The sequence below is a fragment of the Zingiber officinale genome, chromosome 6B, assembly GCF_018446385.1.
Source record: "Zingiber officinale cultivar Zhangliang chromosome 6B, Zo_v1.1, whole genome shotgun sequence".
NCBI classification, from domain to species: Eukaryota; Viridiplantae; Streptophyta; class Magnoliopsida; order Zingiberales; family Zingiberaceae; genus Zingiber; species Zingiber officinale.
This window is the reverse complement of record NC_055996.1, coordinates 3,119,105-3,143,760: the sequence shown is the minus strand read 5'-3', so window position 1 is coordinate 3,143,760 and position 24,656 is coordinate 3,119,105. Positions and strand designations below refer to the sequence as shown.

General features: G+C 51.9%; 2 protein-coding genes across 2 annotated transcripts; both read right to left on the bottom strand.

Annotated features, from left to right (window-relative positions):
- Positions 1-5,475: 5,475 nt before the first annotated feature.
- LOC121989946 lies at positions 5,476-6,976 on the bottom strand. The gene is made up of 3 exons (XM_042544246.1): positions 6,695-6,976; positions 6,304-6,583; positions 5,476-6,239 (listed from the first exon to the last, which is right to left on the bottom strand). Exons 1-3 carry the CDS (start codon positions 6,974-6,976, stop codon positions 5,476-5,478), a joined length of 1,326 nt encoding a protein of 441 aa, XP_042400180.1.
- A 5,113-nt stretch (positions 6,977-12,089) lies between these two features.
- Positions 12,090-13,485, bottom strand: LOC121989870 (protein ALP1-like). Its single transcript, XM_042544176.1, has 2 exons — positions 12,640-13,485; positions 12,090-12,535 (listed from the first exon to the last, which is right to left on the bottom strand). Exons 1-2 carry the CDS (start codon positions 13,456-13,458, stop codon positions 12,179-12,181), a joined length of 1,176 nt encoding a protein of 391 aa, XP_042400110.1. The 5' UTR covers positions 13,459-13,485; the 3' UTR covers positions 12,090-12,178.
- Positions 13,486-24,656: the final 11,171 nt, after the last annotated feature.

Below are 24,656 nucleotides of genomic sequence, written 5' to 3'. Positions count from 1 at the left end.
ATATCTTCCACATAATAAAAATTAAAATTAAAATTCTTTTTTAATTTAATGGGGGCCGGCCACCTAAGCTTGGGTTCAAACTAGGGCCGGCCACCCATGAACCAAGGCTTGGCCGGCCCTAGCTTGAACCACAAGCTAGCTTGGCCGGCCCCCTTCTCATGGGTATGAAGGTGGGTATAGGTGGGTATAGTACTCTATAAATAAGAGGCTACGATAGGGACCGAGAGGAGGAATTGGTTTTGGTCTCCCGATAAAATTAAGCATCCCATGTTCGCCCCGAACACACAACTTAATTTTATCAATAATAATTCATTCCACTAGAGAACTATTATTGAACTACCGCACCAATCCCAAATTACATTTTTGGGCTCCTTCTTATTATGAGTGTGTTAGTCTCCCTGTGTTTAAGATGTCGAATGTCCACTAATTAAGTGAGTTACTGACAACTCATTTAATTAATATCTTAATCCAAGAATAGTACCACTCAACCTTATCGTCATGTCGGACTAAGTCCACCTGCAGGGTTTAACATGACAATCTTTATGAGCTCATCTTGGGGACATTATCAACCTAGATTACTAGGACACAGTTTCCTTCTATAATCAACAACACACACTATAAGTAATATCATTTCCCAACTTATCGAGCTTATTGATTTATCGAACTAAATCTCACCCATTGATAAATTAAAGAAATAAATATCAAATATATGTGCTTGTTATTATATTAGGATTAAGAGTACACACTTCCATAATAACTGAGGTCTTTGTTCCTTTATAAAGTCAGTATAAAAGAAACGACCTCTAATGGTCCTACTCAATACACTCTAAGTGTACTAGTGTAATTATATAGTTAAGATAAACTAATACCTAATTACACTACGACCTTCCAATGGCTTGTTCCTTTCCATTTTGGTCGTGAGCTACTGTTTATAATTTATAAGGTATTGATAACATCATCTTCTGTATGTGACACCACATACTATGTTATCTACAATATAAATTAATTGAACAACTACAACAAATATAGATGATTTGACCAAATGTGATTCTTTATTCAAAAAAATGTTTACAAAAGCTTAGGCTTTCAGTATACACTCTAACAGTTTCGACCTTCCATCAAAAAATCAAATTCCCTGTGGGCAAGCAGGTCGGGGAAGTTAAAGGGGAACAAAGGGTCTCTCGCCGGTGCTGCATTGATATGGTCCGGGTGGAAGCTCGGAAAAATCAAAGGATGCAAGATGGAGGTGTCCATGCTGTTCAAGAGGAGCCTCTGCCTATAGCGGAAGAACTCATTCCTTGGGAAGAAGTACAACTACACGTCGAGCGACCTGAAAGTCTGACCCGGGTGGCAAGCGACCTTCCCTCTCCCCTCAAAGAAGAGTTAATGCAGTGTCTGATCCATAACCGGGATGTTTTTGCCTGGTCTACTGAGGAGCTGCCCGGGGTCAAGCTGGAAGTGGCTGAACACAAGCTGCATTTATTACCATATTCCCGACCTATCAAGCAAAAGAAGAGGAATTTTTCAGCCGACCAGAATAAAATAATAAGAGCCGAGGTGGATCAGCTCAGGAAGGTGGGACATGTTCGAGAGGTGTAATTCCCATCGTGGCTCTCCAATGTAGTCTTGGTAAAGAAGCCCAACAATAAGTGGAGAGTATGCATAGACTTCCGGGACCTCAACCGGGCCAGTCCCAAAGACTGTTATCCTCTGCCCCGGATTGATCAAATGGTGGACTCCACGGCTGGCTGCGAGAGGATATGTATGCTGGACGCCTACCAAGGGTATCATCAGATACCTCTAGCAAGGGAGGATCAATAAAAGGTTAGCTTTATTACGGCTGACGGTACTTTCTGTTATACTGTCATGCCCTTCGGTCTCAGGAACGCTGGAGCCACATACCAAAGAATGATGGATAAAATCTTCCGGGAGCAGATCGGACGAAATGTGGAGGTCTATGTAGATGATATACTCATCAAATTCCAGGTGGCCGTGAACCTAATCAAAGATGTGGAAGAAACATGCAGGACCCTCCGGCAATATGGGCTAAAGTTGAACCCCTTGAAGTGCTTGTTTGGGGCTAAAGGAGGAAAATTCTTGGGTTACCTGGTGACTGAACGAGGAATAGAGGCCAATCCAGAAAAAGTTCAAGCATTAAGGGATATACAGCCTCCTCAGAATCTGAAGGAAACTCAGAAGCTGGTCGGCAGGGTAACAGCCCTGTCAAGATTCATTTCCAGGTCTGCAGACCGAGCCGCTCCTTTCTTTAAGGTGCTCAGGAAGGCCTCCAAATTTTAGTGGGATGAAGATTGTACCTGAGCTTTTGAAGAGCTGAAGAAGTATTTGGAGGCTCTCCTATCCCTAGTTAAGCCAGTTGTAGGAGAACCCTTATGAGTCTACTTGTCGGCCACCCCTGAGGCTGTAGGGGTCATGCTCGTTGGAAACGTTGCCTGACCTTCTACCACGGCCCAGACCAGGGATATAGGTAGTTGGAGGAGGATTAACCGATTGGAGAGGTGTCCGGGTAATAGGCCGGGCTGCCCGTGGGGCCCGGGGGCGAACAGGGGTGGCCAGCAGGGGTGGACGCGCAGTCCGCGGGCGAGTAGAGCGAGCCAAGGGAGAAGGTCGGACACCGGAAGACCCTCGTCGAGTAGGTCGGGGTGGAGGATTGGCAGGGGAAACCCCACTGATCGAAGTCGAAGACGAGTGGGGGAGTGCTCTTCTCTGCAAGATAACTCGGCCATGCCTCATTATTTCCATATCGCTTAGAGGAAGTTAAAGATAAAGGGTGAAATTAGTTGCCATAAAGGAAATATAGTGTCCATGAAGTGATAACAGAACGGAAAGAAAGGCTTACCCAGGGAATGAGGTGTCTCAAGAGTCAGATAACTCAGGCGAAAATAGGATAACAATTCCTCCTCAAATAGTAGACGCATTAAGTTCAACTGCCAGCCGGCCAAGCGAGACGAGGCTTCTATGTAAGAAGGGTCAAGATGAAATTCCCCTAGTTCGGGAGATGGAGGAAGTAGCTGTTGCCATCGCAAGGGCCACTCCACCTCGTGAGGAAAGCTGATGAAGAAAAATTTACTCCTCCAGCTCGGGTCGGAAGGTGGTGGGGATGAGAAAAAAGTAGTTCAGAGACGGGGCTGAAAACGGAATGTGCCCTCTTCTTGGCGCCGAAGGGTGAAGAAGCAATGGAATAAGTGAGCGGACCAGGATAGTTCACACACATCACATAGCACTATGAAGCCACAGAGGATCCTTATAGAGTTTGGTGTTAGTTGTCCCAGGGGGATCCGGAAGTGGTGGCATACGTCGGAAAAGAAAGGATGAAGAGGAAGACGAAGGCCAGCCACAAAGTGCTCTTTAAAGAAAGTGCAATATCCATGGGGAGGATCAAAAAATCGATGTATCCCGGTAGGAATGACTACATGCGCATTATCCTCGACTCCGTAAGTATAGCGCAGGTCATCCCGATCCAATTCATCGAAAGTGGATGAACCAGGGTAGTACACCGTCGCCAAAGAAGGAAGAAAAGAGGGGGACGCCATGAGCAAAGAAATGAAAGGGAAGGAAAAAAGATCGAGCTCGGAGCAAAGGTTCGGAAAGGATTTTGGACTCCAGTGGAAGGAAGCGGAAGACGGGCCAAGCCTAGAGGCAAAACCTGAGGAGATTATTTATATCCGCCAGGCAAAGGGGCAATTTCGTCAGACTATCATCCATCGGAGCAAAATAATGGGCGGGAACAAAGAGAGCCGAAGGATCTTCCTCGGAAATAATGCCCAAGGGCATCTTTGGAAAAGTACCGGCGCGAAGTACGAAGAGGCGGATCTCGGGAAAAGATATGAATAGCTGTCTCAGAAAAGGGCCCTCGCTTTCTCGGTCTGGTCTTTGGGCTTAACTCGTAACTCCCCGATCTTCGGATATCCAGACCTGGATCACGAGGGACCCCGGTCTGGGCTTACCCCGGTCTGAACTTAACTCTTAGTTTCCCGGTCTTCGGTTATCCAGACCTGTAATACGAGGCAAAGGACAGATCGAGGAGCAGGACCGAGGCAGGGGGATCAGCAGAGAAAGGCAAGGAAAGCAGGTCGGGGCAATAGAAGAATCCTCGACTGGGGGTAAATGAGACCTAAAATAGGTGGCCAAACTACACACTCACAAGGCCTTGGGGGCGTTTCAGGCGGGAAATATACAAGACTACCAACAATAGAGTAACATACTGTCAGATGATTAATATGCTAAGAGAGAATCGAGAGCCCGCGGTCAAGTGGTATCATGAGAAGGATAAACAAGCTAAAGTGAAGATAAATCAGCAAATAAGTTGAAAGAGAGTTGGTCAGCTACAGTTTTACATTAAAAAGTGCAATACATATTGTCATCTTAGGGATTATCGTCAGCAGGGTCGGGATTATCGTCAGCAGGGCCAGCAGGAGTCTCAGGGGGGCAGGAAGTAGAATCGGTCGGAGGCTCAGGAAGGAGGAAGAAGTCGTCATCATCCTTGAAGGTGGGGAGCGACCCGTCTGGAATCTCTTTCATCAAGCGATTGATATCTAAGAAGTCCTCTGAGGGGGCAGCACGAAGTAGATTCTGCTCGAACATTTGTTGAGCCCCGCCACCCGCACCACAACAGAGCATGAGATTCATTAAACCCCCTATCTTCCTCAAGAAGAACGGGGAGGAGACGTACGCTTGCCTGTACGCTCGTAGACGACCCACTTCCCCCGCCTGGTATTCAGTCAATTCTGCCTGGACCTTCTCCCTATCAGCTCGGGCCTTTTCTGCATCTGCGCGGGTCAAAGTCAAATGTTGCTGACCTTGAGAAACGTTTTCTTGAGCTTTCAGAAGGTCGGCCTGCATTGATTTAATGGTCGCTTGGCTAGCTTCCCACTGGCTGTGAAGGGACTTCTCCCGGTCTGAACTAGAGGCCAGTTGACCCTGGACATCAGTTAAAGTCTTTTGAAGGGCCTCCCTGGTTTCCTGCAGACTTGCCAACTTGGCATCCTTTTCATCCATCTCCGCCACCAGCAAACGATGTCTCTCTGCCTCAGAAGATAATTTGGACTCGCTTGTCTGTAGAGCTGCTTCCAAAGCCTTTATCCTGTCAAAGGCTGCATGAGAGATGTTGCGGGCAGACTCCGCAGACTCCCCAATCAATCGAAGATAATGTGCTAGATCTCCAGGAGTTGGGTTGAGGGGATCGCAGGGAGTTAGTGGCAGCTCTAACTCCTCAAGACGAGCCTTTAATACTTCATTCTCCCTCTGTAAGCGGGAGGCGTACTGAATGGCACTTAGGTTGGCGGAGCAGACCTGCGTTAGATATAAAAAGAAACATTATTAAAGATTTCAGCAGAGGAGCATAGAGATAAGAAGACTTACAGAAACCATCTGGCAAGCCGCTTGATCTAGCCCCATTACCGGGGGATTCTTCCAAAACTTCCGATGGCCTGAGCGCCAGGAAGCCGCTAAGTCACCCTATAATTCAACCAGGGCAACCGGGGGAGGAGCCTCTTCTGCAGTCTCTTCGGCAGCACCCGGCTCTGTGGAAGAAGGCAGGCGCCAAGAGTCAGTAAATGAATACTTCTTGCGAATTTTCCTTCGAGACCTAGGAGCAGAGATGGGAGCAGCTAAAGGAAGGGAGGCAGATTGAGTGGCAGAACTTCCGGGCTGATCCATTAAAGGAAGGGGTAGCTGCCCGGGAGAGGAAGTTGTAGCAGGAAAAGAGGCCTGATCAGAAGTTATAACCAGACCGGGAGTTGGGGCAGATATCTGGGGTGACATAACGGGAACCTCCGGCCCCAAAGCAATCTCCCGGTCAGGAGTAGCAGCCCTGGTTTCTGGAGAATGGGGAGTAGCAACAAAGCGACGGCCAGAGGGAGGTGGGGGTGATGCCGGAGTTGCTGGAATAACCCTTTTCCTTTTGCGCTGAAGCTTTAGACGTTTGGCCAGCGGAGGAGAGGCAGCCCGCTCTTCCTCAGCCCGCTCTGTAGGGGTTGGGTCCTCTACCACCATGACTAAGTCCTCCATAGGAGTCACATGCAGAGGAAGGGCCGAAGAAGTGTCCTCCTGGATCGGCGCAAGGGGGGCTAGCGGTGGAGCAGAGGGAATAGACCGGGAGGCAGAAGTACTGGACTGAGAAGAAGCTGCCAAACCCTGTTTAATCTCTGAGCTTAAAGCTTTTAAATAAGAGATAGATTGGCGTTTTACGTCTGAGGAGTACGCTCGGAGCATGACAGCCTCTGTAATAAGAAAGAAACATACCTCAGTTAGCGAAGAGTAGCAAAGAGGAAAACGGGGCCTTACCAAATGGAGCCCCTATGTCCGCCCGATCGGGGCTGAGCCCGAATAAATACATAAAGCCTTCCAACAGTAAAATAGACAAGCTAACGCTCACGCCTTGGAGTTTTTCTGAAGTGGCGTTACAGGAAGGCTGGTGTTGATGTATAGGGAGGTTGGAAGGGACGTCAAAGCACCACTGGGTCAGCTCGACCAAGGGGTCAGGTGGTCTAATGAAGAAGAAACGAGACTTCCATCCCTTGTGGGAAGAGGGCATGTCAGAAAAGAACTTGAAACCAGGCCTAACCTGTACCATAAACACTCCCAGCTCAGAGCGTTTGAAAGAGTAAAAATGATGAAACAGTTGGACGGTCAGTGGAAGTTGGTATATGCGACACAGAATGACAGTGCCGCATACGGCTCTGAAGAAGTTGGGGGCAAATTGAGAGAGGCAGATGCCGAAGTATTGGCTTAGGGATAAAAGGAAGGGATGGATAGGAAACCGAAGGCCGCCTAAAATATGGTCTCTAAAAACGGTCATGAAGCCTTCCGGAGGGTTTGCGGGGTGTTCCTGGGGTGTTGGAACACTAAGTTCATACGCATCGCTCAGTCGTGGGTTAGACCGAATCATAGAAAGGTCATGATCATCTATATCAGAAATAAAGCGTGAATACCAAAGGGTGGCCTTACCATCAGCCATTATCAGGGTGAGGGAGGTTGGAGAAGAGATCAGTCGAGAAGAAGAAGAGCACCGGGCAAGAAGAGTCTAGAAGGGGAAGGGCCGAGAAGCTGGAGACAGCGGAGCAACAGGAAGACGAAGGCAGTCAAAACGCTTAAGGCAACGACGGCGGACTACCTTTAGGGCTTATAAAGAGGGCTTTCCTAGGGAATATCGAAAAGATGAGGTGAGTATATTTTGGGTAAAGCGCCCAAAGTCGTCCGATCACAGAATGACGCTCTTATTGGAAGTCGTGTATAAAAAGGAGTGAGGTCGGCGGCGTCATACGACGTAAGCAATAAAGGCAGAGGGATAGGTGTCACTCCCCTAGAAAGTGTATTAATGATGGACGTGATAATAAAATCAGGAAAGGCAGCGGAAGTACGGAAACGCTTACCACGCGATCTTCTCGGGAAGCGGCGAAGAAAATTGGCGGGCAGTAAATTCAAATGTTGCAAGGCCACAAGACATCCTTTGCCCCAAGGCTGAGTAAGATTTTAATATTTTTATCTTTACAATACATCTCATACTGTACATCTTTTGGCTACAGATGGGGTCAAAGTGCTCCCTTCAAGCAATTCCAGGTCGGCAATATCAATCCCTTGTCGGCAATATCAATTCCTGGTCGGGAGATCACCCCCAGGTCGGCAATATCAATCCTTGGTCGGCAATATCAATTCCTGGTCGGGAGATCATCCCCAGGTCGGCAACACCAATCCCTGGTTGGCAATATCTATATCTGAACGGGTTTTCATAAGAATTTCCGGTCGGCTGTCCCAGACTCTCGCCCCAGTGCGAGTTATAAGTGAGCAAGGCTCTCACGCCCAACGACCTTCCCAGTCGGCTGTCCCAGACTCTCGCCCCAGTGCGAGTTATAAGTGAGCAAGGCTCTCACGCCCAACGACCGTCCAGGTCGGGTCCCAGACTCTCGCCCCAGTGCGAGTTATAAGTGAGCAAGGCTCTCACGCCCAACGACCTTCCCGGTCGGCTGTCCCAGACTCTCGCCCCAGTGCGAGTTATAAGTGAGCAAGGCTCTCACGCCCAACGACCGTCTCGGTCGGCTGTCCCACTCGCCCGCGAGTTATAAGTGAGCGCCCAACCACCCGTGTCGGGTCGAACTCTCGCCCAGTCACGAGTTATAAGTGAGCAAGGCTCTCACACGCCCAACGACCTTCCCGATCGGGTCCCGGACTCTCGCCCCAGGGAAGTTATAAGTGAGCAAGGCTCTCACGCCCAACGACCTTGGTTGTCCCCGAACTCTCGCCCTAGTGCGAGTTATAAGTGAGCAAGGCTCTCACGCCCAACGACCTTACCGGTCGGCTGTCCCAGACTCTCACCCCAGTGCGAGTTATAAGTGAGCAAGGCTCTCACGCCCAACGACCTTCCAAGTCGGCATTCCCAGACTCTCGCCATAGTGCGAGTTATAAGTGAGCAAGGCTCTCACGCCCAACGACCTTCCCGGTCGGCTGTCCCAGACTCTCGCCCCAGTGCAAGTTATAAGTGAGCAAGGCTCTCACGCCCAACGACCTTCCAGGTCAGGTCCCAGACTCTCGCCCAGTGCGAGTTATAAGTGAGCAAGGCTCTCACGCCCAACGACCTTCCAGGTCGGGTCCCAGACTCTCGCCCAGTACGAGTTATAAGTGAGCAAGGCTCTCACGCCCAACGACCGTCCAGGTCGGGTCCCAGACTCTCGCCCCAGTACGAGTTATAAGTGAGCAAGGCTTTCACGCCCAACGACCGTCCAGGTCGGGTCCCAGACTCTCGCCCTAGTGCGAGTTATAAGTGAGCAAGGCTCTCACGCCCAACGACCTTCCAGGTCGGTTGTCCCAGACTCTCGCCCCAGTGCGAGTTATAAGTGAGCAAGGCTCTCACGCCCAACGACCTTCCCGGTCGGCTGTCCCAGACTCTTTCCCCAGTGCGAGTTATAAGTGAGCAGGGCTCTCACGACCAACGACCTTCTCGGTCGGACAATGATTTTCTCGAGCAGTATGTCTTATATTCACTGATGCACCAAGCCGCAAGCTAAGTTATCGCGTTCGGTTGGTCAATAAGCAGTATTCAAGGGTTCTAATTAAATAGAGAATCTCGCAGCCATATCCTCAACCGGCTCATTGGCTTTGGTCAAGAGTGCATATGGTATGAGGTAACACTGGGTAAGCAAGCTACTTTTATTACTGTTGTTTTTGTTAGAAATATTAGACAGGCACAGGTGTTTTATAAAAACATGAGGATACCCGAAACAAAGTGTGAAGCTACAATAAGAGGGGAATACAAAAAACAACTGTTGTTCTGTCCGTTAAAATCGGAGGTGCATTCTTTAAGGATTTACATGGCTACCAGAGCCAGACGCTTGAACCTGCTTAGTCAGATGAGCTCGGACCTTAATTAGATCTTCTGTAATAAGGTCGATGGTACGCTTCAGTTGCCCAATGGTTTCATCTTTGATACATCCTTCCTCTTTCAAAAGAACCAATTCATCTTCATGCTTCCTCTTCAAATAAACAATATACTGCCCCTGACTCTGAAAGTCCGATTGAGTTCTATGCTTAAGAGCGATTTCAGCTCGGGTCCTAGATTTGGCGGCCAGCCAGAGGCTCTCCATCTCATGAGTAAGGGAAGCCTGAAGATCTCTGCTCACGGTCATTTCCTGAAGGATGCCTTCCTTTTGAGCCAGCAACTCCGTCAGTGTGGCAATTTGCTGGAGCGAGGCTTCTTCTTTTTGAGCTGATAACTCCAACAGATGGGAGGTCTGTCGAAGCAGAGAAGCAAGTTCACTAGGTTCGGTGGTAGGTTCCATGTAAACAAGGTACTGTATTAACAAGAGGATAGCAGGAAGCATTGGACGTTCGGATTTTTTATAAGGAAGGAGAAGGTGAAGGGATTGCCCCGAAATTCGAGATAGCGCTTGGAAAACCGGGCAACATTTATAAGAGGCAAGTGCGCTCAGAAGTTGAGGAGTCAGCATAATCACAGAAGGAAATCGTTCATCTCCTAGGAAGACAGATCGGCAAAGGAGGCGGAAGCCAGGTCAGGTAACGCAAGGGCTGGGGTCTAGTAAGTCGGACTAGAGCCTCCTTCGACTAGACTTGAGGGGGAGGCTTGTGATACGGTGCATGTTTTGTGGGGTCGATAGGATGATGTGGTTATGAGTCAAGGCCACAAGAGGGTCAAAAGTCAAGCTTACCTGGAGGTCAGGAAGGTCAGAAGTCAAGCCACTGTGGTCGGTCAGCAGTCAAGCTGACATGGATAACAAGGAGGTCAAAAGTCAAGCCTCCGTGGCCGGTCAGCAGTCAAGCTGACGAGGAGGTCAGGAAGGTCAGAAGTCAAGCCACTGTGGCCGGTCAGCAGTCAAGCTGACATGGACAGCAGGAAGGTCAGAAGTCAAGCTTACGTGGCCAGAGTCAAAGTCTCAGTTGACAGGGCAGTTAGAGGATAGGATTACAAAACGGATAAGGGCCAGCCTTGATAGCGACCAGGAACTGATCCCATGGGCCAGGCACAGTTGAAGACTGAGCCTACAGACCGAGGAAAGGTGAAGAAAGGAGGGTCTGTCATAAAACAGACCCAGCGTGCAGGTCGTGACGTACTAGCCCTGGATGACAGTGGACGGAAGCAGGTCGGGACACAGACCTGGCGTACAGGTCGCAGGTCGGGAAACAGATTGGGCGTACAGGTCGGAACGTTCAAGCCATGGATAACATAAAACAGCATGTCAAGATACAGACCTGGCGTACAGGTCGCAGGTCGGGCAACAGGTTGGGCGTACAGGTCGGAACGTTCAAGCCATGGATAGAAGTAAAACAGTAAACAGGTCTGGATACAGACCTAGCTTGCAGGTCGAGAGCGTACAAGCTAAGGATAGTAATGGATATGAGCAGCTCGGGATACAGACCCGGCTTACAGGTCGGCAGGTTTGGACACAGACCCAGAGTGTAGGTCGGGAATGGATACGAGCAGGTCGGGATACAGACCCGGCTTACAGGTCGGCAGGTCTAGACACAGACCCAGAGTGCAGGTCGGGAGAGTACAAGCCATGGATAGCAGTAAAACAGTAAACGGGTTTGGATACAGACCCAGCGTGCAGGTCGGGAGAGTACAAGCCAAAGATAGCAGTGGATATGAGCAGGTCGGGATACAGACCCGGCTTACAGGTCGGCAGGTCAGGATACAAGCTTAGCGTACAGGTCAGGACACACCAACCGAGGATAACAAGTATATAGAAGCAGGTCGGGGTACAGATTTCGGAATACAGACTCGTCGTCCAGACACTACAGGACAAACAAGCTAAGAAATCGTAACCACTTATCAGAGAACGTCAGCGAATAATCAAGGTGTCAGGGAATATGCTAACAGTCGGGACTCAATACACCTTCGGTTTTGTCGCCAGCCTATCAAGAGGAGCCACGTGTCAATCACCACCAGACAAAGCCTGACAGCCGACATTCCCTGACACCCATCAGATCCAGAAACTTCCGTTGCAGTATAAAAAGGGATGTCTTGTCCCTTATGCAGGTATGCTCACTCGTCATTTCTCACTAGTTTTTACTTTTCGTCCTTTTTTCTGTACTTTTTGGGGAAAAAGTACCTGACTTGAACGTCGGAGGGCCTGACCCGGGGACTTTTTCCCTGGTTTCTGGTCTCTAACGACTCGTGGGATCGTCTGAGTGTGCGCAGAGCGACAGCGTCATCGTCCTGGTCATCTTTCGTCGTCGGTCGTCCGTGCGAACCTTTCCAGAGGGGGGGTACCCAGTAGATCTAACGCTTCAACGACTCTCTGTCAACTTTCCGCACAACAAGATTCACCTTCATCCGACTCAGTTTTCTGACAGGATCTGCCTCCATTTTTATATCCCTACCTCTCTTCTCTTGCACTAAAACAAAGTAAAGAGGGCTACTGCCGCCATCGCCCCTGGCTCTGTCCTCACTCAACATCCGTTTAGTGTCATAGAATTGACCTTTCAGATCAACGCGATTCATTTGAGAGACCTTGCAATATTCTCTAGCGTTTTATCTGATGGTGTAATTCAGAAGAGAATAATTGATGGATGGTTGTCGTGTGATTTAAGGACAGGATTATCATGAATCCTGATTCTCATAATAAAACGGCAATGAATAATCATTTAATTATGCAGATCAGGAAAGAAGGAAACAGAAATTACGAAAATCGGCAATGAATCCCGATTTTCAGCGTGGATGCGTATTAATTAAGCAGCTGTTCCATGCACGAGGGCGTGGGCGCGCGATGGCGTCCCTCGCCTGCGCCGCCCTGGCAGACCTGACGCCGACGTTCTCGCACACCATCTCATGGTCCTCCAGCCCGAACCCTTGCAGCTCCTCCCCCATCTCCTCCTGCCTAATCTCGCACAGGTTGTGCAGCACGCAGCAAACGGCGATCACCAGCGGTAGGTCCTGCTGCTTCACCTCCGTCCGCTGCCGCAGGCACCCCCACCGCCCCTTCAGCCGACGGAACGCCTCCCTCGCCACCGCAGCCGCCGTCGCCGCCCGCTCGTTGAACGTGAGCTGCTCCAACGTTAAATTTTCCTGCGCGTTCGATTCAACGCCGAAGAATTAATTAATTTGCTTCGGTTCAGTTTAATCAATTTATTTCGATTGATTTAAACGAATGGAGAATCCTGGCGATCGACCTGAACGTATGGCACCAGCAGCCAATCGAGAAGCGGGTACCCTGCTCCGCCGACGATCCAGTAAGGCCCGCCGAGCATCCCTCTGTTCCCGCACTGGTACAGAGCCGAGTTCTCCAGTACCTGCTCGTCGGCCAACGAACCTGGCCACCCAATGCAGACGTCGGTGAATACGCCGTCGGGGTCCACCACCCCTTGCAGCGTCACCGTGTACGACGTCCTCTGGTTCCGGTCGGTGTGGCGGCGGTTGAAGTAGGCGGCGGCGTTCTCCTGTTGCGCCGTTACCGGGATGTGAGTCGTGTACATCGCGCCGACCATGCCGGTGATCCCGCCGGAAATCGCCTTGAACCTCGCCGCCGCCGCAGCCGCGCGCTCCGGGTTGGGCCACGCCAGCATCCCCAGCATCAGCATGTTGCAGATGGCGGCGCAGACTTCCAGGAAGATCTTGTGGCACGTGGAGATGCCGAGCCCGAAGCGGCGGGAGACGAGGCGGAGCGACTCGCCGGTGGCGAGGCGCCACACGCACACTGCGACTCGCTGGCGGACGGGGATGTCGGCTCGGAGCGCCGTGTTCTCCCTGGCCACAGCGGCGGCCAGGACTTCGCAGAGGAAGTCGAAGGTGGCGCGGGACATGCGGAAGGCTCGCCGGAACTCTGCCTCCGGGAGCTCAGGGGAGTTGTGGCGGTCCAACCACTCGCTTGACCGTTCCCTGACCCATACCCGTCGGTGCGGCGGAGGCGGGGGCGGAGATAGGGGCGGAGGCGGCGGCATCATATCATTTGCGATGGAGTTCGCCGACGAGGAGGCGGCGTAGTGGTCCATGAGATGGAAACTTGGAAGAACTGACAGAATCCGAAACAGAGTAGTTTTAAATGCGTTTGCGCGTTGGAACGAGGAAACGACGGAGAAGGAGCATGGCTCGACTGCGGCGCACGCGGATCGGCGGACCGGGTCGGAGACGGGTCAGACCGCACGACCGGGACGCGGTGGGTCTTGTTCGAGCCGTTCGTTTTGATGAGCAGTTCGTGGACGGCAGGTGGGTCCGATAAGTGCGGTCTAGACCCGCGAGTTTATCGGTTGAAAACAGACCGAACCGGTCAGTAAAGTTGTACTCGGTCCGTCCGGCCGTTGGATTTGAATTTTTAGAATTAATATCACGAGATTATTATTCACTCCGAACTGTTCTAAGTATTTAAACCGGACTAGCTTGACTTGGAATCTACAGATAGACAATGAAAATCCAAGAGACCGGTCCGCGATGGCGCCGTGCGCACCGTTCGATTTCTCCGTCCAGGTGAGAAGATATCGTGTCGAAAGATTGTGAACCCGAATCCGACGGAGGATGGGCTCCACCGCGCTACTGCATCTGGCTTTTGATTCTGTCCAATGGTGACTTCGGAAAAGAGTATGACCAATGTAAAAGCAGAAGCGAAGAATAATAATGTGGACGCATAAGCCGCCATCATGGAATTATTATAAATTAGAATTTTTATTTTTCACCGTCGTCCAGTCTGAATCCTCTCAGTTTTCATACTAATAACGGTATGAAATTATTAGTATTATTATTATTGATCCGGCAGTAGACCAAGGGTAGGCTGATTAAGTGAGCCGAGCATCTGGGTATGTCCGAGCAGAGCTAGAGTTAACCCATTCAAGGGCTTGGGTTTCCGACAAGGCAGGGAGACCGAAGGGCCGAGCGGGAGTACGCTCGGGCCAAGCGGAAGTCCGCTCGGCAGAAACATGGGCGAGGGTAAAAGATGGCCGAGCGGCTCATGCGCTCGGCCCAGGACCTGGGATATTAGCAGGAGCATGTCTGATGATTAGGCCGTACACAAAATCGCGAGATGGAGGATCTTACCGTCACATCATGGGAAGGTGGGCGCAGTAGCGGTATGGTCTCAGGACGTTTCCCTGACAGATCCATATTCGGGCATGGTCCTTCTGATAAACCCATACTTGAGCATGGTCAAAGGCATGTGGTTGATTTGACCGGAGCATTCAGGTCTCCTCCAGAGGTCTATATAAGGCCTCCATTTCTTCACCGGAGGTATGAAAAATCTTAATTGGAGAACCACCTTTTTGTTATCCCTCGCCTAACTTGAGCGTCGGAGGGCCGTCGCCGGGACACCCCTCCCGGCTCGGTTTTGTTGCAGGTTCGCCGGAGCATTCGAGGATTCCGCAGGAAGCGCCACGTGCCCAGCGTCCCTTGACTCCTGATTCGGACAGGATCAAATTGGCGCCGTCTGTGGGAACGCTCCTGCATCCGATCGGAAGCAATGGATGAGGCTGGACGACAACACGCGGTGACGCTTTCAACCGAAGAACTCGAAGCTCTGGTCGAGATGAGGGCTGCCAAACTAGTGGAGCAAAGACAAAAAGCAACAGCCGAGCGGCCGGAACAACAAGCGACGTCTGCGTCCGGTGGCCGAGCGGAAGCACCTCAAGCCACCGTCGCATTCCATCGGGCCCTATTTCGCACCCCTGAAGCAGCACCAGTTCGAAGGGATAGAGGCTCCTCTTCAGACGAAATGCCAAGGCGGGATGACAGAAAAGGGAAAGCCCCCCGGACGGACTCGTCTCCCGAGCGGACCAACCGCCAATTTTCGGAAGCCATTCTGCGAGATCCTCTGCCCAAGCACTACGTGCCCCCTACGATCGGCGAGTATAATGGAACAACGGACCCGGATGATCATTTGGGTAAGTTTGATAATACCGCCACGCTCCACCAATACACTGATGGAGTGAAGTGCCGAGTCTTCCTCACCACGCTCTCGGGATCGGCTCAGCGATGGTTCCGTAGGCTGCCGGACGGATCCATCTCAAGCTTCAAGGACTTCCGAACGGCCTTCCTCCACCACTTCGCTAGCAGTCGGCGTTATCAGAAAACAAGCGTTAGCTTGTTCGCCATCAAACAAGAGCCAAAGGAATCGCTTCGAACTTACATCCAGCGATTCAACCAAGTGGCAATGGATATCCCAACAGCCACATCGGAAACGATGATGAACGCCTTCACACAAGGCCTTGTTGATGGGGACTTCTTCAGGTCGCTCATCCGAAAGCCGCCCCGAGACTATGATCACATGCTACATCGGGCCAACGAATACATAAACGTGGAAGAAGCGCAAGCCGCTCGGAAAAAAGAAGCCCCAACCGAGCGTGCACTTGTTCATGCCGAGCGGAAGCAGCACTCCGCTCAGCAACCACCTAGAGGACCAAGGGCTGAAGCAATTCGATCTCCCCACACCAGATCGCACGTACAAGAAGTGGCTGCCGCTCGGCCCAAGCCAAAGAAGAGGTGGACTCCTATGTTCTGCTCCTTCCACCAGTCAGATACGCACAACACGAGAGATTGCCGGAATCTTCCCTTCGTGACTAATCCCGTTCCCAGAAGGGTTGAACGCCGGTCTCCTCCCCGTGACAGGAAGCAAAGGGCTCAGGAAACCGACCGGACCCGCATGGAGAGGCAACATCATCAGACGCCCGATCGACACCGATCACCCAGACAAGAGAATCGTCGGGCGTCCAGGGAACGGTCTCGACCATCCACTCGGGAGGAAGAAAACAGGAGCAATACTTCCCGGGGCGAAATCAACGTTATTGCTGGTGGGCCGACCGGAGGAGACTCCAACCGAGCAAGAAAGGCGGGCGTCCGGCAGCTGCAGATACACGCGGTCGGCTGTAGCCGAGAGCGGGCGACTGGACCAGAAATCACTTTCGGGCCCGGGGATTTAGAAGGAGTAGAAGTGCCCCATGACGACGCGTTGCTCATTAAAGCGGTAATAGCGAATTACACCATTTACCGCATATTTGTTGACACAGGGAGCTCGGTCAACATCATATTCAAGAAGGCGTTCGATCAGTTGCAAATTGATCGAGCCGAGCTGCTGCCCATGACAACCCCGCTCTACGGGTTTACGGGCAACGAAGTTCAGCCGGTCGGACAGATCCGGTTGGCCACCTCACTGGGAGAGGAACCGCTCCGGAGGACCAGGACAATAAACTTCGTGGTGGTCGACTCTCCATCATCCTACAATGTCATTCTGGGACGACCGGCGCTCGGCGAATTCCGAGCGGTTGTTTCAACCTTCCACCAGAAGATAAAGTTCCCCGCGGGAGACAAAGTAGGAGAAGTGCGTGGAGATCAGCTAGCAGCTCGGCGATGCTATATAGAGATGATCCGAGCAGAAGCCTCTTCCGCTCGGAAGGCCCCCCGAATCGAGGTACATGCCATAACCGATAAGCCTCCTGCTTTAATTTATGATGAAAAGGAGGAAGTTCAGATCCATCCGACCCGATCGGAGGCCACCACTTTCATCGCCTCGGATCTGGAGGAAAAACAGAAGGAGAGGCTGATCCAATGCCTCCAGCAAAATCATGACGTCTTTGTCTGGTCGACACATGAGTTGCCCGGAATTTCGCCACGCAGCATGAATTGCATGTCCGACCGGACGCTCGGCCAGTGAAACAGAGAAAAAGGGACTTCAGCGCCGAACAGAATACCATTATCCGGGCTGAAGTAGAAAAACTTCTAAGGGCCGGCCACATACGCGAGGTACAGTTCCCGAGCTGGCTAGCCAACGTAGTCTTGGTCTCCAAGCCGGGCGGCAAGTGGAGGGTCTGCATCGACTTTCGAGACCTAAACAAAGCATGCCCCAAGGACTTTTATCCTCTGCCCCGGATAGATCAGCTGGTGGACTCTACAGCCGGCTGCGAATTAATTTGCATGCTTGATGCCTACCAAGGGTATCATCAAGTGCCGCTCGCCCGGGAAGATCAAGAAAAAGTAAGCTTTATAACGGCTGACGGCACATATTGCTACAATGTGATGCCGTTCGGATTGAAGAATGCCGGGGCCACCTATCAACGCTTAATGAACAAGGTGTTCAAGGAGCAAATCGGGCGGAATCTAGAAGTTTATGTGGACGACATTCTTATCAAATCCGTCCAGGCGGCTAATCTTTTTAAAGATATGGAAGAAACCTTCCGAACACTGCGCAAATATGGAGTCAAGCTAAATCCACAAAAATGCCTGTTCGGAGCTAAAGGAGGGCGTTTCTTGGGGTATATAGTGACTGAGCGGGGAATCGAAGCAAATCCCAACAAGGTGAAAGCCCTGCAAGACATGCCGCCCCCAAGAAATACAAGAGAGGTGCAAAGGTTGACCGGTCGGATAATTGCTTTATCCAGATTCATCTCTAGAACCGCCGATCGGAGCCTGCCCTTCTTCAAGATCCTGCGAAAAGCTACTAAGTTCCAGTGGGACGAGGAGTGTAACCAAGCATTTGAAGAGTTAAAGACATACCTAAATTCCCTGCCTATACTTGCCAAGCCGATCGGCGGGGAATCACTGTATATGTATCTGTCATCAACTGAGCATGCTGTAGGCTCAGCACTTGTGAGGGCAAGTGACGAAGAGCAGCCGGTGTATTTTTTGAGCCATATTTTGAAAGATGCTGAATCTCGCTACACCGGGCTCGAGAAGTTGGCCTTTGCTCTGGTTCTAGCCGCTCGGCGCCTTCGACCGTATTTCTTAGCCCATACAATCATTGTCCGGACGAACAGTCCACTCGGAAGAGTCCTGTTGAATCCAGAAGCGTCCGGACGGCTTATCAAGTGGACAACAGAATTGAGCGAATTTGATATCCAGTACCAGCCCCGCCCGGCGATTAAAGCCCAATCCTTGGCTGATTTTGTGACCGAGGTACAGAGGCCAGAACTGGAAGCTCTATGGAGGATATATATGGATGGGTCTTCCACTCGGCTCGGAAGTGGGATTGGGATATTGCTCATCTCACCGCAAGAAGAAAAGATGCACCTATCAGTCCGGCTGGACTACAAGGCCACCAACAATGAAGCAGAGTATGAGGCTATTATAACCGGATTACAGGCAGCACGGCATGTGGGAGCCGGTCGGGTGATTCTCTATTCCGATTCACAGTTGGCCGCTCAACAACTTTCTGGCACCTTCGAAATCAATAGCGTTCGGCTTAAGCTCTACGCTGAAGCCTTTGAAAAACTCAAAGCTACTTTTCGAGAAGTGCTTATTCAGAAGATTCCCCGAACGGAGAACCAGGCGGCCGATGAATTAGCCAAACTTGCGAGCTCAATAACGCCGATCGCCATTCAACAGCCAATTGAAAAAACGCTGCTGGTGGCGCACGTCGATCGGATGGAAGGACTCTCATTTCCAGACGACTGGAGGACATCCATCATAGAGTTCCTCCGCTCGGAAAAAACACCTGCCGATCGGGATGAAGCCCAGCTTCTCAGGAGGAGGGCCGGTCGGTTTACACTCATCGGAGATCAACTGTACAAGAAAGCTTTCTCGCGCCCTTTGTTGAAATGTGTGAGCTCAGAAGACTCGGCGTACATCCTTCAAGAAGTACACCAAGGATCATGCGGCGGTCATCCAGGCGGGCGCTCGTTAGCCAAGAAGATCCTCTTGGCCGGGTACTTTTGGCCAACATTACAAGCAGACGCCGCTCGGACAGTATCTACCTGCCTTTCATGCCAGAAGTATCACAACTTCTCCCACCGACCGGCAGAGGAGATGAAGGCATCAACCATCTCATGTCCGTTCGATCAGTGGGGATTGGATATTGTAGGTCCATTGCCGATGGCGACCGGGCAGAGGAAATTTTTACTAGTGGCAGTAGATTACTTCTCCAAATGGGTGGAGGCCGAGCCGCTCGCAAAGATTACGGAACAAATGGTGAAAAAATTCATCTGGCAACACATCATTTGTCGGTTCGGCATCCCTCGCCGACTAGTGTCTGACAACGGGCGGCAGTTCACAGGGAAGATGTTAGAAGATTGGTGCAATAGCTACGGCATTGAGCAACATTTCACATCCGTGGCCTATCCTCAGAGCAATGGTCAAGCTGAAGTCGCCAACCGGGAAATCCTTCGTATTCTGCGCGCTCGGCTCGATCATTTGGGAGGGAGTTGGCCAGATGAAGTGCCGAGCGTCTTGTGGGCCATCCGGACGACGCCAAAAGAAGGGACGGGAGTCACACCGTTCCATCTGGTATATGGCGGTGAGGCCGTCATCCCGGTTGAAGTCGGCGTTGAATCCGCTCGGATCCAATGCTATGATGAGGTCAACGCCGAGCGGAGAAACATGGAGCTGGATTTGGTCGAAGAGGAAAGGGCAAAGGTGTCAGTTCGGCTGATGGCATATCGTCAGCGGATGAAACAAAACTACAACCGACGCGTCATTCCCAGATCATTCCAAGTTGGCGATCTCGTCTGGAAAAAGGTCAAGCCGGTCGGCGACGTCGGTAAGTTGGAGGCTCCATGGGCAGGTCCTTTCAAAATCATCGAAAAGCTCCGCTCAGGCGCGTATTATCTGGAGGATGAGGGCGGTCGACAACTAGATAGGCCGTGGAGCGCGAACCACCTCCAGCCTTACCGGGCGGGGTGAAAGGGGTATCACTGTAAACCACCACGTGTACATTCTTCGACTGATTATTGGAAATGCAGAAATGAAAAGTCGGAGGAGCAAAAATAGGACCAGATCATCAGAACACGAAGACCCCGAGCCGTTTGGCCGGGCTGCGTATGGGAGACGAGCTACATGCTTGAAATCTAAGACCTCAACCATTCGGTTAGGTCGAGATTATCGTAAGTATCCTCGAGCCATTAGGCCGGGGAGGGTATCACGAAGACCCCGAGCCGTTTGGCCGGGCTGCGTATGGGAGACGAGCTACATGCTTGAAATCTAAGACCTCAACCATTCGGTTAGGTCGAGATTATCGTAAGTATCCTCGAGCCATTAGGCCGGGGAGGGTATCACGAAGACCCCGAGCCGTTTGGCCGGGCTGCGTATGGGAGACGAGCTACATGCTTGAAATCTAAGACCTCAACCATTCGGTTAGGTCGAGATTATCGTAAATATCCTCGAGCCATTAGGCCGGGGAGGGTATCACGAAGGCCCCCGTGTCGTTCGGCCGGGAGGTTTATATCCGAGCCACGAGCTCGAAGCCGAAGGCCCCCGAGCCGTTCGGCCGGGAGGTTTATATCCGAGCCACAGGCTCAAACACGAAGACCCCGAGCCGTTCGGCCGGGCTGCATACTATTATGGCAGGATGAGAAACCAAAACCCTGCGCTGTTCAGGATGATAGAGGGAGGTTATTGCCTAGGAGCGAAGGCCTGAGCCGCTCGGCCAGGTACATTTTAGCTGAGTACTACCTCAGGAAGCGAAGGCCCGAGCCGGTCGGCCGGGTATATGGTATCCGAGCCCAGCGCTCGATGTGAAGGCCTGAGTCGTTCGGCCGGGTATATAGTCTCACTTGGAGACCGACGAGCACCGTCGTTAAAAATCGAGAGTCGGACCGGCGACTATAAACCTCCGGGCGACCGACCAAGAGTCGGGACGCAGTCGGACCGGCGACTATAAACCTCCGGGCGACCGACCAAGAGTCGGGACGCAGTCGGACCGGCGACCGTAAACCTCCGGGCGACCGACCAAGAGTCGGGACGCAGTCGGACCGGCGACTATAAACCTCCGGGCGACCGACCAAGAGTCGGGACGCAGTCGGACCGGCGACCATAAACCTCCGGGCGACCGACCAAGAGTCGGGACGCAGTCGGACCGGCGACTATAAACCTCCGGGCGACCGACCAAGAGTCGGGACGCAGTCGGACCGGCGACCGACCAAGAGTCGGGACGCAGGCGGACCGGCGACTATAAACCTCCGGGCGACCGACCAAGAGTCGGGACGCAGTCGAACCGGCGACCGTAAACCTCCGGGCGACCGACCAAGAGTCGGGACGCAGTCGGACCGGCGACTATAAACCTCCCGAGCTGAAGATCTCTGCACGGATCAACGTAATATGTTCTATCTCCCCCGTTCGGGGTCGAGTTATCACCAAAGGCCCCCGAGCCGATCGGCCGGGTTTGAATTAGTCCTCAGGGTCGTCTAGCCCAGACGTTAAACCGTAGAGTTGAACCAGCGACAATAAAAACTCCAGCTGGAAGATCGTCTAGCCCAGACGTTAAATCGCCGAGCCGCGCCGAACGGCTATAAAAACCGCGCCGACGAGCACCGTCGTTAAAAATCAATAGCCTCTCCGACCGGCCATCAGTTTGCCAACATTTGGCATTCGCTGAATGCGAGCAGTATGAATCCTCTCAGCGGTTTAAACGAGTAGAGCTTAACTGATTCTACGAACCAGCATCAAAAATACAAAGGCAATGAAGGGTAAACAATTTTAACAAAGGCAGTTGCGCCGAGCGGCGATTACAAAAATTTTACATCCGCCAAGCGGATGAAATACAGAGAGTGCTTGAATGACACACATCACTCCGGATCCTCAAAATTAAAGAAAGCATCGGGGATATCATCAATCATGGCCGTCAGATCGGAGGCGGGAATATGCATGCCTTCAGGAAGGTGGCTGCTCTTCTTCAGATACGCCACGGTGACCTTGACCGCCTCGGCGAAAGTAGAAGAGACGTGGCCACCAAACTTTACGCCGAACCTCTCGGACTGAAGGTATTCTTGGCGCGCTGCAGCCAGGCGACTCGGTTCTCCCTCCTTATATTTTTCAAGGACCGCCCGAGAGCCAGTTAAAGAATCTTGGAGGGCCTTCAAGTTTGCTTCAGCCTTTGTGCGTTCGGACGAACGGACCTCCTGTTCGGCGTTCAGCTGGGCCTCCAGATCCTGATTTAGCGCATGGACATCCACTTTCATTTTGTCCAGGTCAGCGATCGCCTGCCTCTTCCGGCTACCAGCGCGCTTCACCTCTTTGTCGCGCTTCTTCACCAAGGCCTCTAGCCTGGCCACCTCATTAGCCAGGTCGGCAGACTTTTTCTGTTCGGCCTCGAGGATTTGTTTCTCCCGCTCGGCCGTGGAACCTTCTGACACTTGAAGTTTTTCCAGAAGGCCCTCTAACTCGGCTAGCCGACGACTAGTGGCAATTTGTTCAGCCCAGCGCTGTAAAGGAAATAATAATATCAGGAATCAAACAATAGCATGACACGGGAATGGAGATGGGTTTACCTGAGTCGCCTGCTGCATATTATTATCGCCGAGCTGCTTGGGCGTCATGAGGGCCGCCTGAATCTGGGCGTCCTCGAAGAGCTTGGCGAGCGGACCCGTCAAGGTTATTTCGTGGACAGGGCTCGACGGCCGATCGGCGGATAGCAAATATTCCTCCGACGGAAATCGGAGGGTGGTCTTGATGGTCGGATGGCCGGATGCCGCTTTTGCAGCTGCAGTAGCCTGGCCCGAAGACTCCCCAATAGTGGAAGTTTCGCCGAACCGTCGCAGGCGACGACGAGTCCGGGGAGGAGAACCGGGAAGATGTGCCGATGGCGAAGCCATAGGGGTCCCGATTTGCGATGGAGTCCGGTCAGGCGAAGTAACGCCGATCGGCGCCTGTGGTTCTTCCTCTCGGGTCGGCGGAGGGTTCGGGTCTCGTTGACGTTTTCGCCGAACCTCCAATGGGGGATCCTCGACATGCGGAACGCCTAGCTCGGCGGGAGCCGAGGAAACAGGATCAATTTCCGCTTCAACCTCCGTTGAAGCGGATGGGTCAGCTTCTGTTTCAGGAGCAGACTGTGCCCCCCCCTCTCCAGTATCTGCCGGGCGGCTAGGGATGAGTCCCCGCTCGGCGAGCTCCTTTTTGGTGGCCGCTTCAATCTCATTGGACTTCAGTTTCAAATGAGCAGTAGCCTTAGAGCGCCACATGACTTCAGCTGCAGGGGAAAAAATTAAAATCAGTTAGACAAAAAAGGCGAAGGGAATGAAGAATCCTTACCCATGCGGTACGGGAGATTGGCCCGAACGGGAGACAACCCAAAAATGTACAAGACCCCTTTGAGCAGCAGCTGGTCGATTTTGTACCGTTGACCAGATAACCAGTTGGCCGCATGAAGGTAGGCCGGGTTGCTTCTGAATTTGCCGAGCTCTGGCTGGGTCGGCACAGCAGTTTGCCATATGGTTCGGAATGCTGGCCGCTCGGGAAGTCGAATATAAAAGAAAAACTCCTTCCAATGCTTGTTGGAGGTCGGCATGTTATCAAAAAACTTAAAGCCTATCCTGCTTTGGAAGATAAAAGTGCCCGGTTCTGATTGTTTGGGGTAGAAGAAGAAATGGAATATCTTAGGGTCGAGAGGAATGCTGTGCAACTTAAAGAGGACGACCATCCCGCTCAGCAACCTAAAGGAATTCGGCACAAGCTGGCCGAGCGGGATGCGGAAGTAGTTACAAACTTCCAAAATGAAGGAATGAGTGGGAAATCTGAGGCCGCCCTGGAATTGGTCTAAAAAGAAACAAATAGAGCCGGTCGGCGGGTCATGTGGCCGATCGGTCGGGTCGGCTATGATTATTTCGTGGTCATCAGGAAGCTCATATGTCCGAACGAGGCGCCGGGCGTGCTCCTCATCAAAGCGGCTCTCCATGGTCAAGTACCAAGGGCCCAGAACGCTGCCAGCGGGTGCGGAGGAGCTTGCCATCTCAGAAAGGCGAAAGAATGGCGAGAAATTGAAGAAAGGGGAAGGAAAGGGGCGAAAGGAGCAGGAAAAACTTAATAAGTGAAGGCGGAGGACTCACGGGGAAGGAGAGAGGTCGTAAGAATCGCCGATGAGGGGATCGCCGCCTAAACCCAGACACTAGATCGCCGGAGGTCGCAGCAAGGGAATGGAACAGAAGGCGACACGCAAGACAGTGTGCGGCAAAGGAAGGAGAGGGAGGATTTATACGGCCGAGGCAAGTCAGCCCCCACCGTCCGATCCAGGTCACGAGAAACGGGGACGCCATCGGGCCGTCCATTTCAAACGGACGCATCCCATCGTAAGTGACGTCGCCGCCACACAAGGATCGACACGTGGCGCTCTGTCACCAAGTGCAATTAATGCGCGTCATACCGCGCATGCTGTGACTTAATGAGAAAGATTTACGCGATTTTCGGGAAATTCAGGCGAATAGACATTTATCTGGAACGACAAAGCATCCTAATTGAATAGCCGAACGTCCTAACCTGGCACAAAGACCGAACGGCTCAAACAATATTA